Source organism: Schistocerca serialis, chromosome 7, assembly GCF_023864345.2.
Source record: "Schistocerca serialis cubense isolate TAMUIC-IGC-003099 chromosome 7, iqSchSeri2.2, whole genome shotgun sequence".
NCBI lineage: Eukaryota > Metazoa > Arthropoda > Insecta > Orthoptera > Acrididae > Schistocerca > Schistocerca serialis.
Window position 1 is genome coordinate 333,585,011 of NC_064644.1, and position 20,830 is coordinate 333,605,840.

Consider the following 20,830-nt stretch of genomic DNA (forward strand, 5'->3'; position numbering starts at 1 on the left):
TTTTTGTAACTTTATAAGGGTTGTACATGGAAGTGACAGAGACATGATCAGACAATATTTCAGCACAGTTCTATGAAGTGTCCACTCTTACCACACTTTGTGTATGCGTACGATATCTATGTATCTCTCTCTCTGTCTCTCTCTTTCTCTTTCAACAAATAATATGAACTTGGAAACTAAAACAGCATTGATTTCCTTTTATTAAATTACATTAATGTCACCAGTTTCTTTTTATTACATTATATTTATCAGTAATGAAGTCATTTGTAATATGAAAAGTGATTTGCCATTTATGTTTCGGTAGGTTTTTGATCTTAGGATTTCTGCTGTTGCTGTCATTAATGTTGCTTTATGTGTTCACATTTTATATCAAAATTGTTTCTTGTTATACAGTTTTTGTTTACTACCTGGTAAAATGATTTTTGCTTCAGAGGGCCTACAGAACCTGTTCACTGTCTTATGAGCTATGGATCGGAACTGATATCAGGGACCACAGCTAGCCGAATAGGAGTCCATTCTGCTGTTGATATGGATGCCTCATACACGTCAACTCGCCTGCGATCCGATACCTTCAAAGGTGTTCTTACGTCCATGGCTGTCCTTCCTCTCAACAGGCTGCTGCTCCTTGGCGCTGACTCAGGGAACATAACACTGCTCTGTTGAACTGTATGTCAGCAATATGGAAACGAAAAACATTTCTTTGGATCTCATTTACAGAAACTTCAATTAATAATATGATTGTAAACATTCCATTGCATATCGAAGCACACACAAAATAATAATAATTATTATTATTATTTGTCCAAATACAAGCTTAGGATGAGAATGTGCAGCTATTAATTTCCATTGTCTTCATCACTAAAAGTTTGTAAAGGTTTTTTTTGTACTAATATAGTATTCATAGCATAACGGCAGAAAGTTTGAAAGATACGAAAAACCAATTACATGACTGCTGAGTGATTATTGTAGGACTGCATTTCCAGCAGCTGTGCAAGTTTGTTCCTGTGTAAACTAGTTGTCAGTTATATCTGATTTAAAATGAAAGCACAGCCCCAGTATTTATTTTAAGTGTTATTAATCATGCTTTAGTATTATTTTGATAACCAAATAGGCTTAAAAGCTGCATGGGAGTGGAGTTAAAACTACGAGGATAAGTCAATTATTATCTGCAAAGTAATTATAAAATTTTATTGTAATCAAATGGGAAACTTACAAGAACATAATTTTTCGACACAGTCTCCTTGTGTTTCAATGCACTTGGTCCATCATTGTACATGCTTCCTGCTGCCATCATAAAAGAAGGTTCTCGGTTGAGCTGTGAGCCAGGAATGCACCACTTCTTTCACTGCTTTGTACGAGGCAAATTGATGGCTCCTTAATGCCTGTTTGAGTGGACCAAACAAGTGATAATCAGAAGGGGTAAGACTGGGACTATATGGAGGATGATCCAGTACTTCAAATTTGAGTTTGTGGAGCTTTTCAGCAGTGTGGGCAGCAGTATGTGGACAGGCATTGTCGTGGAACAACACAACACCTTTTGACAGCAACCCTCAGCCTTTGCTTTGAATTGCAGGCTTTATCCTGGTAGTAAGCATGTCACTGTGATGTACACTGTTTATTGTTGTGACCCTTTCCCCATAATGTTCCAGTACAGGACCTTTTGTGTCCCAAACACCGTAAGCATCAGTTTTCCTGCGGACGGTTGGGTCTTGAACTTTTTCTTGCATGGCGAATTTGAATGTTTCCATTACATACTCTGCCATTTACTCTCCGGCTCATAATGATGGATCCATGTTTTGTCACCAGTAATGATCCTGTCTAAGAAGTAGTCCCCTTTGTTACCTCAGAGATCCAAATGTTTTTGGCAGATGTCCAAGCACATTTGTTTATGCAACTGTGCGAGTTGTTTTGGGACCCATCTTGTACAAACTTTATGAAACCCAAGTCCATTGTGGATGATTTTGTAGGCAGAACCGTGACTAATTTGCAGACAGTGTGCCACTTTGACAATAGTTAATCATCTGTCTAAGAGAATCATTTCATGTGAATGCTCAAAGGTTTCTTCATTTCTGGTGGTAAATGGTTGTCTGGCTCCTTCATCGTGCATAACACTTGTGCGACCATTTCAGAATTTGTCAATCCATTCATAGACACTCCGTTGTGGCAAAACACTGTTCCTGCACTGTACAAAAGTCTTCGATGAATTTCGGCCCCTGATATGCCTTCTGACCACAAAAAACGGATCACTGAATGTTGCTCTTCTTTGGTGCAAATAGACAGCAGAGCAGTCATGATTAACAGCATGGCAGCGATAACGAAACTAACCTAGCAGCTCGAAAATTGCAAAGACATACAACAAATAAACAAAGCATGCATCATCAACATAAAATGACAGTACTGCCAGAATAAACAAAAATATAACTTATATATAATTGACTTACCCTCATAGTTATGTGCAATGAAGCTTGTACAAATTTCAGTTAAAAATAAGTTTGGCATGAAGAAAAGCCATTATTTAGTGGATAAATATTATGTGAGACTAACTGGATATTTTACCCCCAGATGGGAACTCATTTGCTCACATTTTCTTAAGCAGGTGTATTGTTTCCTGTATCAGTTTTGTTCTGGTGCACTTACTCTGGCTTTTGTGAAGAAATATTCCCTACAACTCATCAAAAATGACCCATTTATTTCATATAATTGTTTAATATTGTAAGTTGTACTTTCAGTGCCATTACTGTGTTATTCTAAAAGAGGAAGATAAAGAAAGGAGATACTTCACGTCCCACAATGAATATGTGTATCTGCTTGTAAACTATGCTCTCTATGATTAACTTACAATATGATACATTTCAGATGTTCTACGTGACACAGTAGCCACTCTTCCTTTTTTATTAAATGTACATGTGTCTTTTGCCCATCTACAGCTCAATTTGAAAGATGTCATATTGAGTCTTAATCTGAGGTGTAGACATTAATTTGGCTTCTTATTGTGTAGTGTGCACATCAGCATTCAGAAACACTCAAAGAAAGAAGGCACACAGTGCCAAATCATAAGATGTCTGAGGGTGTTTTGTGGTGCAAATGTGCGAAAACTACTGGTCAGGGTATCTCTCACATAACAAATACATTATTGTTTTTGCATTTCCCACATTGACTTTGATTTTCCTCTGGCTCATAAAAATATATCACTCGTGGTGGTGATATTTTCAACAGAGTGATGATTGGATTGACATCTGGAGAACTGAACTAATGTCCCTTGTCAGATTCTGTACGATACATTCCTTATGTGCAATGTCCCACTCATTTTTCTCTATGATTTCCATACCTGTGATGTGTTTTAATCATAACAATATGTCTTTCCATTATGTTGCACTCCATCATTATTTATCTTAAATTAAGCATGTGACATTTATGCAATGTTCAGTACCCCCCCCCCCTCCCCCCCCCCCTCTCTCTCTCTCTCTCTCTCTCTCTCTCTCTCTCTCTCTCTGAGAGAGAGTATAGAGACCAAGAAACCATATTGCTGCTCTTGTAGGGTTGAAAAGTTTTAATGCAATATTGGAATATAGAAGAATATAAACTGACATAAACCAATGTTGACACAGAATGAGTAGCACTATATTTAACACCATACAAAACACATACACACTAATTAACATTTCTCAGATTGCAGAATATACGAGGGGCATTCAATAAGTAGTGCAACACATTTTTTTTCTGAAAGCAGGTTTGTTTTATTCAGGTTTCAAATACACCATGTTATTCTCCCCCGTTTGGCTAAGAAATTCTATTTTTCAACATAATTTCCATTCAGTGTGACAGGCTTATGTCGCCTTACTAGGAAGGCATGTGTGCCTGCATGACATCAGCGCAATCATCTTGCTACATCAATAAACTCCCCATCATCCATGTACTGCTTCCCAGGAGTGCATCTGGTATTGGACCAAGCAGATGGAAGTTGGAAAGTGAGACACCTGGGCTGTAGGGTGGATGAGGAAGAACAGTACTCCAACCGGAGGACGGATGTGTCAGCACCACTAGCAGAGAATTCCAGTTGATCAGTGAGGTATTTGTTTACGGTCCATTGAACACTTTGAATGACAGTGTCCACACGCTCCAACATTGCAGGAGTCACAGCTGTGTGTGGCTGGCTGGCATGCAGGAGATCGGACAGGTTTGTGCGATCTTGTTGCGATGATGACAGATGCCTCACCCAGTGCTCACTGTGTTTTTGTGCACTGCTAGGTCTCCATAGACATTCTGCAAGTGCTTATGAGTATTTAAGATGCTCAAGTTTTCCACCAAAACAAACTCAATGACAGCTCTCTGCTTGGAAAGCACTTCCATTACAGATGCCATTTTGAAGGTTACCTACAGCACCACCACTTATCATAACTTCATGAAACTATAGGTGCAGAAGCAAGAATATTCTGCAGTTTCCCACAAGAAGTTCTGCATTTTCTTTTCAACCAAAAGTGGCCGAGGGAAAAAGTATTGCATTACTTATTGAATGCCCCTCATATTTTTGTCTTTTGTGTTCAAAAAGAAAGAGTTGTCTGTATTAATGGATACAGCTGGTTCTTTCCCCTTACACACACACACACACACACACACACACAGATGTATACTGGTAATCTCTCTCCATATGCTGAGTCAGGCAAGAATGTAATTCAATCAACATATATATTCCTTCTTCATTCTTTTCCAAGAATGAGACATTTGTAGCATCAATGATCTGACCATGAACTCATTTATCACTCATTCTGCCACAAAGAAACTGATCATGTAGCAAATCAAAATGAAACATAGCATTCAACAGTGGCTACTATAGCTCTATTACAAACTGTATATTTAACTGTGACCAGACACGAAACAGTAAATACCTGCAGTATGCAGATACAGAATGAGGTAACTCTTACTTTACTTTAATTTACTTTACTTTACATGTGGCAAGGGCCTTATTGACCATACGCCTGCTCTATGACCCTCTTCCGCTTCTCCCTGTCCAATGCGCTGCCTGTCCAATGTGCTGTTTGTCCAGTTGCTGTTGTTGTTCATCCTAGTTGTGTCCTCCTGAATGTTATCCTGCCATCTGCTTCTGGGTCTCCCTCTCCCTCTTGTTCCATCTATTGTTCTGCTGAATGCCATTCTAGGTAGTCTATTCTCTGTCATTCTTGCTATATGGCCTACCCAATTCAACCTTCTCCTCAAGAGGTAACTCAGAAGCAGAAAAAAAAGTGCATAATTTAATCAAGCCATTTTATTTTTGCTGCAGCTTCTCAAACAAGACATGAACCTTGCAGTACAACTGATCTCTTATACTGTTAATGATGCTTGGCACATCATATATGTTTCAGGAACAGTTGAGTAGCAACTTGTAAAATTGTAAATTGTGCAGTATACAGGAATAAACAGTCTTGATGTAGTTTGTATGAAAGAAATCTTTGTAATAGCAAACAGTAATAATTATTCATTTGAAAACAATTCCATGTGTGTAATTGTAGTAGGCATCTGTTATGAAGATACTCCAGAGAGAAAAAAAGGATGAAAACAGTTCACCATTTTTAAGTGCTCTTCAACACTGGAAAGATCTACTGCTTCTGTTATGTTAGAGTTTAAATGGAAGTAGATCTGCTGCTCATAGCTGTGTACAGTTTTATAATTACCTACTTTTGACATATTTCACACACTGCAGTTGCGTCTTCTTTGCATTTACAGATACAATTTGCTGTCAGTTCCTTTAGCAATAGAAACTGAAGGCAGTGATCATGTATTGAAAGATTTCCCAAGAAACAGGAGACCAGTCTTCTTCAAGCTGTGCAAGAAGAGCAAGTATCAGTACAAATCTTTTTGTGGTATTGAAAGAAGTACACAGTGTAGGATTCCCTTAAATATTCAGTTAGCCTCAAATTGGAATACCTATATGAGCAGTCCAGTATCAGTTTATTGCAAACACACTCCTCCATAGACAGCATTACAACATAATGTCATCATTGGATGCTCTGCCACACCATTATGTTCAGTGTTTATCCTAAACTAGTGTTCATGGTGATCAGAACGTGACAGATGAGAATTTCATTATACTGCAGGGAAAAGGACCACTTGTAACCCCTGTGCTTGCAAATTTATTGTTAATGCTGTATGGGTCAGTAGATACTGTTATGTAAACCCACCTAGTTCTTTAAAAATGCCACTTGTGCAGTGCAAGTAACCATTCCACTGAAGTGTCTTCACTGTTATAAAGTGGGGGGTTTCTGGAATTGACTTTGGGAGGCATTGGTTAAAATCGGAGTTCCTTTGAAAATGCACTGCCAGTTTCCTTCTCTTCCTTCCTCAATCTGAGCTTGTGATCCATACCTAATGACCACATCATTGACAAGATGTTAAACCCTAATCTTACTTTTTTTGTTCCAAAGTACAGTGTTATTTTGTGCAGTACACAGGGTGGCATCTAGTATTATCACTGTAATATGGTACCTATGAGCAATTTGAGGGGAAAAAATGTGTTTAGACTGTTAGGTCTAAATTCTGTTACAATGTCAAATTTCTCAGTTGGGACTGCAATGATGATGTTACTCAGTCAAAATGCGATGTGGCCACTACCACTTCTGTGTTGTGAATGTGTTGTAACATTTCCACTTTATGATATCAAAAACAATTGACTGGGTTAGTTTTAATCAGACCAAATTCTCTTCAATCATTCTGTTATACCTTAAACATGTAACCATCTGACTGATTTGGGAGTGAGCGCATAATGCTGGATGCTCTAGTCTATTGCCTCTTGCTTCCATATGACTGTGTGTTCTGTCCACAGCACATGAAGATACTGTGTCTAAAACACATCTCCAGGTCTGAGTCTGAATACTTTTGTCCATGTAGTACATGTGTATATATCAAAATGCAGAACAGTTACTGCCTTTTGATATGACCCATATGCAGATTAAACTTCCAAATGTACCTAAACCTAGCAAGTAAGTCTACAACTCCAGACAGTGGCATATGTATTTTAGAAAGCAATAAGTGATGTAATTATTTAATTGCATTATTTAAATGTATAACATATGTGAATTATCATATTTTTATGGAGAAACTATAGTGTTATATTACTGTATTGTCAACAGAAAAATATGTTGCATCAGTATGAATCTGTTGCCCATTTCCACTGACTATATTTAGCATAAAAGATTAGTTTTGTAGCTGTGCATCAAAGATGTTTTTATATCTTGCCAGGATATACTACATTTAAAAGAAAGAAAAAGAAGATTAATAAAATTATTCTTTTTGTATTTAATTGTGATTTACTTCATATTACCACCCTTTTCTGAATTTTCTGTGTAGCCCACCCAGTGACGTGACCACTAAAAGCTTCTTTCCTGGCTGCAGTTCCTCATCTGACAAAGACTGACAACTATCTAGTTTCTTTCAGTGCATGTTGTTGTTGTCCAAAGACTGGTTTGAGGCAGCTCTCTGTGCTACTCTACCCTGTGCAAGCCTCTTCATCTCCAAATAACTACTGCAACCTATATCTTTCTGAATCTGCTTAGTGTACTCGTCTCTTTGTCTTCCTCTATGACTTTAAACCCCCACACTTCCCTCCAATACTAAATTGGCGATCTCTTGAGATCTTAGAATGTGTTCTATCAATCAATCCCTTCTTTTGGTGAACTTGTGCCACACATTTCTTCTCTCCCCAATTCTATTCAGTACTTCCTCATCAGTTACATGATTGACCCCTCTAATCTTCAGCATTCTTCTGTAGAACCACATGCTGAAAGCTTATATTCTCTTTTTATCTAAACTGTTTATCATCCAAGTTTCACTTCCATTCATGGCTACCCTGCAGACAAATACCTTTACAAAAGACTTCCTAACACTTAAATCTATATTTGATGTTAACATATTTCTCTTCTTTAGAAATTCTTTTTTTGCCATTGCCAGTCTACATTTTATATCCTCTCTAGTTTGGCTGTCGTCAGTTATTTTGCTACCCAAATGGCAAAACCCATCTAGTACTTTAAGTGTTTCATTTCCTAATCTGATTCCCTGAGCATCACTTAATTTAATTGGACTACACTCCATTATCCTTGTTTTGCTTTTGTTGTTGTTCATCTTATATCCCTTTTTCAAAACAATGTCTATTCTGTCCAACTGCTTTTCCAAGTCCTTTGCTGTCTCTGGCAGAATTACAATGTCATCAACAAACCTCAAAAGTTTTTATTTCTTCTCCCTGAATTCCTACTCCAAATTTTTCTTTGGTTTTCTTTACTGCTTATTCAGTGAACAGATTGAATAACATCGGGAATAAGCTACAACCCTTTCTCATTCCCTTCTCAACCCGTGCTCCCTTTTCATGCCCCTAGACACTTATTACTGCTTCTGGTTTCTGTACAAGTTGTAGGTAGCTTTTTGCTCCCTATGTTTTACCCCTGCTACCTTCAGAATTTCAAAGAGAGTATTCCAGTCAACATTTTCAAAACCTTTCTCTAACTCTACAAAATCTATAAATGTAGGTTTGTCTTTCCTTAACCTGTCTTCTAAGATAAGTTGTAAGGTCCATATTGCCTCACATGTTCCTACATTTCTCTGGAATCCAAACTGATCTTCCCCAAGGTGTGCTTCTACCAGTTTTTTCCATTCTTCTGTAAAGAATTCATGTTGGTATCTTGCAACCATGACTTATTAAACTGATATTTCAGTAATTTTCACACCTGTCAGCAACTCCTTTCTTTGGAATTGGAATTACCACATTCTTCTTGAAGTCTGAACATATTTTGCCTGTCTCACATTTTGCACCCAGATGGAAGAGTTTTGTCATGGCTGGCTCTCCCAAGGCTGTCAGTAGCTCTAACAGAATGTTGTCTACTCCTGTGGCCTTATTTTGACTTAGGTCTTTCAGAGTTTTGTCAAATTCTTCTCTCAGTATCATATCTCTCATTTCATCTTCATATAAGTCTTATTCCCCTTCTATAATATTACTTTCAAGTTCATCTCCCTTATATAGATGCTCTATACACTCCTTCCACCTTTCAGCTTTCCCTTCTTTGCTTAGGTTAGGTTTACCATCTGAACTCTTGATATTCATGCAGCTGCTTCTCTTCTCCCCAAAGGCCTCTTTAATTTTCCTGTAGGGAGTATCTATCTTTTGCCTATTGGAATACAGTTCTAAATCCTTGCATTTGTCCTCTAGCCATTCCTGCTTAGCAAATTTGCACTTCCTGTCAATCCCCTTTTTTTGAGACACTTGTATTCTGTTTCACCCATTTCATGTGTTGAAATTTTAAAGTTTTTCCTTTCATCAGCTAAATTCAAATTTCGTGTGTTATCCAAGGATTCCCACTAGGTCTTGTCTCTTTACCTATTTGATCCTCTGCTCACATCACTATTTTGTTTCTTAAAGCTAACCATTCATCTTCTACTGTATTCCTTTTAGCTAACCATTGCCTGATGCTCCCTCTGAAGCTTTCAATGATCTCTGATTCTTTCAGCTTATCCAGGTCCCATCTCCTTAATTGCCTACCTTTTTCCAATTTCTTCAGCTTTAATTTACAATTCATAACCAATAAATTGTGGTCAGAGTCAACATCTGCCCCTGGGAATTCGTACAATTTAAAATCTGGTTGCTAAATTTGTGTCTAACCATTATATAATCAATCTGAAACCTTCTGTTGTCTCCAGATCTTTTCCACATATACAACCTTCTTTTATGAGTCTTAAATCAAGTGTTAGCAATGATTTAATTATGCTCTCTACAAAACACTACCAGATGGCTTACTCTTTTAATCCATTCCCCCAGTTTATATTCACCTACTATTTTTCCTTCTCTTCCTTTTCCTTATATTGAATTCCAGTCCCTCATCACAATTAAATTCTTGTCTCCTTTAAGTTTCTGAATAATTTCTTTTATCTCATCATACGTTTCTTCATCATCTGCAGAGCTAGTTGGCATGTAAACTTGTACTACTTTGGTAGGCGGGCTTCGTGTCTGTTTTGGCTATGATAATGCGTTCACTATGCTGTTCATAGTAGCTTACTTGCATTCCTATTTTCGTATTCATTGTTAAATCCAGTTCTCCATTACCCCTATGTGACCTTGTACTTATAACCCTGTATTCATTGACCAGAAGTTCTGTTCCTCCTTTCATCGAATTTCATTATTTCCCACTATATCTAACTTCAACCTTTCCCTTTTTTGAATTTTCTAACCTACCTGCCTGATTAAGGGATCTAACATACCATGCTCTGATTTGTAGAATGACAGCTTTGTTTCTCCTGAGGAAGACATGCTCCTGAGTAGTTCCCACCCGGAGGTCCGTTTGGGAGTTTTTACCTCCGGAATATTTTACACAAGAGGACGCCATTATGATTTCACCATACAGTAGAGCTGCATCCCCTCTGGAAAAATTACAGCTGTAGTTTCCCCTTGCTTTCAGCCGTTCACAGTACCAGCACAACAAGGCGATTTTGGTTACTGTTACAAGGCCAGATCAGTCAGTCATCCAGACTGTTGCCCCTCCAACTACTGAAAAGGCTGCAGTCCCTCTTCAGGAACCACACATTTGTCGGGCCTCTCAATAGACACCCCGCCATCATGGTAGTAGCTATGGTATGGCTATCTGTATCAATGAGGCATGAAAGCCACTCCACCGACAGCAAGGTCCATGGTTCATGGGTTGGGGGGGCTGGCTTTCAGTGCATAACCAACACCAACCCTATTGAAGATATCTCCATGGGCCAGCACCTTTCAACCCATTGCCACACAATACAACTTCCCATATCAACAAATAAGCCGAAAATAGCAATTACATTGTACTGGCAGAAGTAAAGCTGTGAGTACCGGACGTGAGTCGTGCTTCGGTAGCTCCGTTGGTAGAGCACTTGCCCGCGAAAGGCAAAGGTCCCGAGTTCGACTCTCGGTCGGGCACACAGTTTTAATCTGCCAGGAAGTTTCATATCAGTGCACACTCCGCTGCAGAGTGAAAATCTCATTCTGGAATTACATTGTAGTTGTGAGCAAAGCACCTTGCAAATAGAGAACTTATTCTATGACAACAGTCAGATATAGAATGAGATGAAGTAAATTTCAAATAACAAAATTCTTACCCACAATACAAGAAACACTTTAATAATGAGTGACCAGGCACTGCCCCTCAGGCCACAGCTGATAATTCACAGAGACGGAACCTCTGTCAGACCAGTCGTAAATATTAAGAACAATCCAACATTCAAACTTGCTCACTTGGATAGCCAAGTACATTAACACACCACCTCAGTGATATAGGGATGTGAGTCTGCCCAGGATTGAATCCACTTTGTACATTAACGATGGCAGCTGATGAGCTAAGTCTTATCCCCACGTCTTGCCTCATGTACATGCTACACAAGCATTTAGAAAATGTTCTCACGCTTGTATATGAGATTTACTCTTGATTGAGACAGATGGGATACGCGACTTGTGCCAGTGGTAGTGGTGCCACCTGGAAGGGCATCCAGCCATCAACCCCCCACCAACATTACCTTGACCCGTCTAACAATGCATACCCTGTGGAGAAATGGGAAAATACGAAGAAGAAGAAGAAGAAGAAGAAGAAGAGGTGGTGGAGGAGGAATACAACATTCAAACTGCCAAAAATCTCTTCAGAATTCATCAAAATTTACATATAAATGTCTACTGTGAAAATCACTATGAAGTATATGGCAAATGGTAATTCCCATTGTATCGATTAGTAGGGCTTATTTCCATACCATTCACATATGGAGTGTGAGAATAATGATTGCTTAAATGCCTCTGTGCCTGCTGTAATAAGTTTAATCTCACCCAGGTGATCCCTGCAGAAGCAGTACATAGTAGTTTGAAATATATTCCTAAATCTCTCACTTAAAGCTGACACTTGAAACTTTGTAACTAGGCTTTCACAGGATAGTTTGCACCTATAACTCAAGCCGATTCCACTTTAGGTTTTTTAGCATATTTGTGACACTCGTCCATGGGTCAAACAAACTTGTGACTATTTATGCTGCTCCTCTTTGTATACATTTAATATCCCCACCATATTGTCCAGGTCCCATACATTTGAGCAACATTCCAGTATGGGCTGCACGAGTGTTTTATAAGCTATCTCCTTTTCTTTGACAGAGCCTATGTGATCATTCAATTTCATACCCGTACAACTTCTTACACCCAGGGATTCATATGAGTTGGCAGATTCCATTCAAGAGTTATTGATATTATAGTTATAGGATACTATGCTCTTTTAGTTTTGTGAGGTTCACAATTTTACATTTCTTAATATTTAAAGAAAGTTGCCAATCTTTGTGGCACTTTGAAACCTTAAGGAGATCTGACAGAATATTTATGAAGCTTTTTTTCAGACAGCACTTCATTGTAGACAAATGCATCATCTGATAAAATTTGAAATTGCTATTAATAGTGTCTTCATGATCACTAATATACAACATGAACAGTCTTTTGGAAGTCAAGAAATACTGCACCAGTGATTACCTTGATCTGTGGCTTTCCAGATAATATGTGATGAAGATTGAATTTTGCATGACCTGTGTAATTGAAATCCATGCTGGTTGGCAATACAACTTTATAAACCAGGTAATGCTTTTATCATCATGGCACTTGGAGATTAAATTAATAGGATTTTGCAGATATAATGAAGAATCATTGTAGAGAGGGTATTGAAGGATCATTGTGTGTCAGGTAGTATGTGAATCCAGAATAACTGGTGTCCAACTTAACCTTATTCCTCACGTACAGATGTGTAATACTGATAGAAGGTTACCATGCAGCTGTCATTGACAACTTCTTTTCTCTTCTATACTCTTCAACAAATAATGAGATTATTTACCTATGCATGACAGAAGGATAATAAAAAATGCTATTAACCTAGGTACAGGTCTCAAAAGATTTGTTCAGAAGAATTGTAAATTAGATTTGATTTATTTTTTGTTCCACACATGTATAATGAATAAGTTCTCAAGGATGTTGAATGTGTCATATCTCAAGAATATCCACTACATTTACAAAGAGAGAGAGACATTCTAATGGATCTTCCACAGATCCCAAGTGAAATGATTCTCGTGAATGTGGATTAAGTCCAAATCTCTGAAACATGTCCTAATTTAAAAGGTAATAACAAGTTTGTTACAAAACGTGAATGTACAATACAATTGAGATGTACATGATAATTCTTAGACTATTATAGCCACACCTTATCAAAGAGGGTGGGTCTGGTGGTCTAGTAGGAAAGTATGTAGCTCTTTTGTTTTTCATCAGAGCAGGGCTTAAACAGTCATCATTGTGCATAAAAGGTTGAATACATTGGAGAGCAACATGCACATTGGGTTTCATACCATACACATCATCGTAAACATGAAATTACAGTTGAATCTCAGTGGAAGCTGAGCTACTCTTCCAACAAAAATGCTTATAAATGGTGATATACTTTCAAGTTTCCAAGCATATGCTGGTACATCTTGGCAAACAGCAACTGATGAATAGACATTGCAGGTGGTGGTTTGTACTGTAGTATCTGTCCATGTAGCCTAAAAAAATGTGATTCACATCCTCTTCTTCACCAAACTAGTGCAATGGAGATGCAGCCAGGCCAGTACGATGAAGATTCATCTTGTAGTGATGCACATTATAGAGTTCCTAAGTCTTTTGAACATTGATTTTTCTTGTGGCAGATATTAGGAATCAGTACACGGTTCACTTTGAAATAATCCTTGCCCTCGTTTTTGATGGTCTATTGCCATTCTGTGCTCCACTTTTCTCTGAGTGCTGATTTAGTAACAATTGGAAGATCTGTAGATGGTAATTCTTTGTGTCCTATTGCTCCATAATACACTCCTGGAAATTGAAATAAGAACACCGTGAATTCATTGTCCCAGGAAGGGGAAACTTTATTGACACATTCCTGGGGTCAGATACATCACATGATCACACTGACAGAACCACAGGCACATAGACACAGGCAACAGAGCATGCACAATGTCGGCACTAGTACAGTGTATATCCACCTTTCGCAGCAATGCAGGCTGCTATTCTCCCATGGAGACGATCGTAGAGATGCTGGATGTAGTCCTGTGGAACGGCTTGCCATGCCATTTCCACCTGGCGCCTCAGTTGGACCAGCGTTCGTGCTGGACGTGCAGACCGCGTGAGACGACGCTTCATCCAGTCCCAAACATGCTCAATGGGGGACAGATCCGGAGATCTTGCTGGCCAGGGTAGTTGACTTACACCTTCTAGAGCACGTTGGGTGGCACGGGATACATGGGGACGTGCATTGTCCTGTTGGAACAGCAAGTTCCCTTGCCGGTCTAGGAATGGTAGAACGATGGGTTCGATGACGGTTTGGATGTACCGTGCACTATTCAGTGTCCCCTCGACGATCACCTGTGGTGTACGGCCAGTGTAGGAGATCGCTCCCCACACCATGATGCCGGGTGTTGGCCCTGTGTGCCTCGGTCGTATGCAGTCCTGATTGTGGCGCTCACCTGCACGGCGCCAAACACGCATACGACTATCATTGGCACCAAGGCAGAAGCGACTCTCATCGCTGAAGACGACACGTCTCCATTCGTCCCTTCATTCACGCCTGTCGCGACACCACTGGAGGCGGGCTGCACGATGTTGGGGCGTGAGCGGAAGACGGCCTAACGGTGTGCGGGACCGTAGCCCAGCTTCATGGAGACGGTTGCGAATGGTCCTCGCCGATACCCCAGGAGCAACAGTGTCCCTAATTTGCTGGGAAGTGGCGGTGCGGTCCCCTACGGCACTGCGTAGGATCCTACGGTCTTGGCGTGCATCCGTGCGTCGCTGCGGTCCGGTCCCAGGTTGACGGGCACGTGCACCTTCCGCCGACCACTGGCGACAACATCGATGGACTGTGGAGACCTCACGCCCCACGTGTTGAGCAATTCGGCGGTACGTCCACCCGGCCTCCCGCATGCCCACTATACGCCCTCGCTCAAAGTCCGTCAACTGCACATACGGTTCACGTCCACGCTGTCGCGGCATGCTACCAGTGTTAAAGACTGCGATGGAGCTCCGTATGCCACGGCAAACTGGCTGACACTGACGGCGGCGGTGCACAAATGCTGCGCAGCTAGCGCCATTCGACGGCCAACACCGCGGTTCCTGGTGTGTCCGCTATGCCGTGCGTGTGATCATTGCTTGTACAGCCCTCTCGCAGTGTCCGGAGCAAGTATGGCGGGTCTGACACACCGGTGTCAATGTGTTCTTTTTTCCATTTCCAGGAGTGTAGATGGCTGCTTTGGCTAGCTTGTCTACTCAGGTACATCACAGTTTGCTTTTACCCACCACATGGAAATGTTCCGATTTGTATTTGTTATCTGTAGCCTTAGATTCATGATGTTGGATGGTTGGATCTTCCACTGTGCAGATGTCTTAATGGTTCCAATGCTGATCTGGAATCAAGAAGAATAATGAACCTAAGTACTTCTCTGTTTACTAAGGGGCTCAAAGGATAGCTTAAAGCTTGGCTGTTATAATCGTGTATTCCATAGGAGCTTGAATTTCTTTTCTGGATGACAGCTGCTGTGCCAGTAAGTGCAACCACATCCATCTTCATGCTTTAAACCATCAATGTAGATGATGATTGCGTTTTTGTGTTTGGAGAGGTACTCTGCCAAAATTGCAATTATGAATAACTACAGCCAAAGTCCAGGTCAAATACAACTTGTGGTTCTAATGCACTGATACTGTAATTTCCATTACCAGAGTACTCATTGTGCGGACATGCTTTTGCTTGAGAAATAGACTAGCATCCATGTATGTGGCAGCAGTAGTAGGAAGACTTTTACTGAACCAGTATTCGGGTATGTAGTATTACTCATTAATATATAGACATTTTGTAATATCTGGTCTTGTGTGAAGTGTGACCATTTAAATAAAAGTTTTGCATTCACATATTCATGACTCAGATGTAGGGGAGGCTTATTTGCTTCAACTAAAAAAGCATTAGTCAGTGTAAACTGTGTTGCCTCAAGGAATACTTCATGTGCTTTGTACTGAGATTTGTCTAATCGTCTTTAGACATTTGTCTGGGGCTGACCCCAAAGAAAGAAAAGAAAATAAATATACAGATGTACCTAAACACAATATAATTTGTACCTACCCCCTAGTTCAGTTCCATTGTAGCTAGCAGTATATTAGTGCACTTTTCATAGTTTGACAACTTCTGTAATATGTGCCTTCCACCAAACTTTGTGGTCAGTATAGAGTCCACACTATTTGACTACTTTCTTTACTGGTAGTTTATACAGTCCATGCTTTAGCATCCCCATTGTAGGAACCCTGTGTCTGGTGAAGAGCAGAACTGAAGACTTGCCGTGTCAATATCAAAACCATTCTTCGACACATATGAATGTTCTCTAAAAGGTCTCTCGCTAAAGATACAGGGTGGATCAAAAGGACTTTACAGCTTTGGAATGATACAGAATTTTATTAATATAACTTACAGAATCGGTAAATGTGTCATTTTGTAGCAAACAACCTCATGTTTGATTCATATAGTACATCAGCACCCCATTCCACCACCAGGAGCACCAGAGTAGTGCATATTTAAAATGGTTACTTTTACTGGTGTGGAGCTTGCTTGCTGTGTGTTTTGGTTTCATTAAACATACTCTGCAACAACTGTTGAGTGTAAATTTCATGCTGAATATGCTAAAAAACCTCCATGTGGGCCCACAAGTTAATCTGGGCACAATAGTTTCGTTGAGACAGGTTGTTCACTCATCATCATTAGGGTGTCTGCCTTGCGGCAGGTTTTGACTGCATAGCCATCCATGCTTCTCTGTCTTCTGCATTCCTCTTCATTCTTTGGCACACTCCTTGTGGCCTGCTGACATCATCCAGCATCTGGAACCTTCTTCTGCCCTTTCCTCTTTTTCCCGGAATGAAACCTTCAATTGCCTCTACTAGAAGGCAATCTCTTCTTAGATTGTGGCCTATCCAGTTTAGTTTCCTAGTGATCTCCTGCTATAGTATAAATTTCGAAGGAAATAAATGGGTTCTTTAACATGCATTACTGAAGTGGCCATCTTCAAATTGTTACTTATTTGTAGCAAGTAACATGAGATTGATTTAGTGCTGTTGTAGCACAGTTCTTCTCCAACTCTCCTCAGTACTTCCTCATTCCTAACTTTATCAGTCCAGCTGATCTTCTCCATTCTACGCCATATCCACATTTCACAAGCTTCAATACTCTTCCCACCCTGCTTTCTCAGAGTCCACATTTCTGCTCCATACAAGGCCACACTCCTTATTAAGCACTTAACCAGTCACTTCCTTAATTCCTCGTTTAAACAACTAGTTAGGAGTCTTCTCTGCTTTTGAAATGCCTCTTGTGCCAGAGCCTTTCTCACTTTGATATCTTGTTTGCAATTCATGTCTTCTTTAATCCAACTTAACAATTACTTGAAAGCTCTTACCTGTTCCATTGTTTCTGACCCCAACTTAATTTTCACTTTTCTCTTCTTTAAGCCTATGAGCATGCTTTTAGTTTTCTTTTTATTAATTTTCATCCCATATGCTGCACAGGCTTCATTCAGGTCATTTAGAATTGGAATCAGCGTCTCTTGATTTCCTGTGCGGATCACCATGTCATCTGCAAATCTTATGCATTCAATTTTCCGCCCACCTATCCTGACACCTCTTGTCCCATCCAAACAGGGTTCACTGCAACATGACAAATCACCAGGTTGCCCATGTGTTGTTTATTGTGTTGAACAGGGTAGGACAGTGGCCATGTGCAGCCTGGATCAAAGTATTTGTGTGACCTGCAGTTCTCAGCTGTATGTTACAACAATATGCGTAGTCCTAGCAGCTAACAGCCAAATACAAAAAGTCAGCTAACATTAATAACTTTTTAGGAGTGTAGTAAAAATTATTACAGAGAAAGTAATATCTTAAGATGTGCTTAATTTTCATTGTGATTGGTGAATTTGACCAAGAGATAAGTTGGCTGCTGCTTTCCTCAGCGGCAGAGGGGTAAGTAGTGTGGCCACTGCAGGGTTAAACGATATGAGAGGGGGATGTTTTATTGTTTGCCTTTCAGTACTTACAGATCCTGGGTGAGTGCGCTTCTTACTGATCTGCTGCTATAGTACAAATTACGAAGAAAATAAATGGATTTGTTTACATGCATTACAGAAGTGGTCATCTTCAAATTTGGTACTTATTTGTAGCAAGTAATATGAGACTGAATTAGTGCTGTTGTACCACAACGCAATGAGTAGAAGAAAAATGACATTATAAACATTTATTAAACATATGTGATCATCTCTCGTATTGCATAATTCATTTAAATATAAGTACCATTACTGTTATTAATCAATTAATCATTCATTTTTACAGTGAAATATCATAACCCAAGCCACTGTGAAGTTTTGAGGTGTGAACAGAGGCACCGACTTGACCTTTTTTTTTTTTTTTTTTTTTTTGGGGGGGGGGGGGCGGGGGCAAGAATCGTTTTGTTAGGTACTACATGTGACAGATAACTTTGCATTTCCATCTACATGTTCGACACTCCAAACCAGTCCTATTTGCAGAAGACACCAGTGTATTGATTGAAGATGGAAATAGAAAGGCTCTGAGGTTGTATGCTGAAGTCACAAACAAAAAGATTTCAGAGTGGTTTGTGAGGAATAAGCTACTGATTAACCCTTAAAAAAAAAAAAGAAGAATAAAAAACGCCGCTATACAATTCCACACACAGCAAAATTATAAATCCATTAAAACCAAATATTTCTTTGGAAAACCAAAAAATTAAGTGTCACTGAAACAAAATTTCTTTGTTTACTTACAAGAAAATCTAAAATGGAATTCCCACATCACATTCTTAAATTCTGAGCTATCTAAAATGACCTATGGAATGAGAATTATATGGAACAACACAAGTGCTGAAGGAGAGAGGTGTATTATGCATGCATACTTTCCCTTTTGAGTTATGACATCATATTCTCGGAAAATTCCCCTCCCAGCATAACAACTTTCAAGAAACAAAAAAAGATTGTGAGGATAATGAAAAATGCAAACAGCTGAAAATCATGCAAACTACGATTGGCTGGCGACTAGCCCCCCCTCGACTCACTGAAACGTCAATCACAATGTCATTTCAGTCAGAGTATACGTCAGTAGTGGTACAAAACAAATACATAAATAAAGTTGAAGAAACATACCTTAATTCTTGATGGCAAATGTACTACTCCTCAGATCATTCTTGCATATGAACTCGTCACATATGGCATCAAGGTCGAGTTTCATCGATTCATCTCTATGGGCGTTGAGAAGGGTGATGGCATTAAGAGGATCCTGCCTCATTATAGAACGAAGATACATGAATGTTTGTTATCACCAAGAAGAAATTGTTCAATTTGATTTACAAACATGAATGATTAAGTTTTGAACCGTGATTCCAAGAAGCTGATGGATGTATCCATTGTTTCATAACACAATCTTCTACATTTGTCGCATACTTCAGTGAATGTTTCTACAGATGAATTGATGGAGTCATTGTATTTCTTAGGGACTTTTCTTCTACGGGGTGATTTTGGGGAATCAACATCCATATCTTGACATTTTGAAGTTACTTCACCCCAGAATGATTCAAAATTGTTTCTCATAAATTTGATAGAAGTTACAAGAGTGTAAATCATCTTATTGGCCTCCTCTAAGTGTAGGGATTTCCTCTGTAGTGCTATGTTTACGGTATCGATGTGACCAAACAGTTTTATTGAGCCCTTCATAACATTCAATGCATTTCGACATTCTGGAACTGCTTTCACAGTGTCTTGTAGTGTTAAATTTAAACAGTGTGCAAGGCAGTGCACAAACATAGCTCTCTTCTCCATTTCCATAAACTTTACCTGGACGCCATTATATAATCCGGCAATGTTAGCTAAACCGTCAAAGCATTGGCCCCTACAATTAGATGCAGGCAAATCACATTGTCTTAAAATGTCGATAATAATATCAAACAGAGCCTTAGCTGTGGTACTTTGTATTGAGTATAGCCCTAAAAAATATTCTTCTATCTCTAGCGAAGCATCAACAAATCTTATACAGATACTAAATTGCTCTTTGGTGGGTATGTCTGTTGTTTCGTCTGCTATTATTTCAAAATACTCTGCACTCTTGATACCCTCCAATAATTTTCTAAGAAGCGTATGACTTAGAGTGGCCAAAATTTCGTTTTGCACATCATGGGATGTCCATTTGTAAGTTTCGCACTGTAGCCATATTAAAAGTAGCTGGTTATCTTCACATCGAAAGCGTAATAAATTGTCAAAGTTACGTGTTTCATCAGTATGCCCACGTATTGCAAGCCCCTGCACTGCTAAATAATGGAGGGAAGATATGATTATTAGTAAACAAGCTAGATTTTCTTTCATTTGTTTCAGTTTTTCTTTGGAAATCTGGCTAAATACGTTGACATTCGATTTTCAGGATTTGAATTTCAGTACAGCTTCTCTGTGGCAGCCCGATGCTTCATGCGCTTTCAACTTTTCTACCCCTTTCTTCCAGTTTGAAAAACCAGTTTCCATTAAAGTTTTTCCCATTTTGTGAGGAAACTGAAAACGATTTTCTTCAAACATTTGTCTGCAAATTTTTCGAAAAATAACATCTTTTACCTTATTTTATTCGATCCATGCAAATTGCTGTTTCCAAGAGGGCTGGTAACAGCGTTGTTTTTTTCCAGGAACTGTGTTTTTTGTCACCGCCACAGTTCCGTCACTATCTGTGTCTTTGATGTCACACACAGCACCACTAACACTGGGTCTAGCTTCA

The 20,830-nt window shown here is 39.4% G+C and overlaps 1 protein-coding gene across 1 annotated transcript in view; it reads left to right on the plus strand.

The window, feature by feature from the left end:
* Positions 1–7,250, plus strand: part of LOC126412163 (WD repeat-containing protein 81) — a 300,014-nt gene extending 292,764 nt beyond the window's left edge. The window contains exon 27 of the mRNA XM_050081630.1: positions 432–7,250. Coding sequence (XP_049937587.1) covers positions 432–663 — 232 coding nt within the window. The 3' untranslated portion in view covers positions 664–7,250. The remainder of the gene's footprint in view (positions 1–431) is intronic.
* Positions 7,251–20,830: the final 13,580 nt, after the last annotated feature.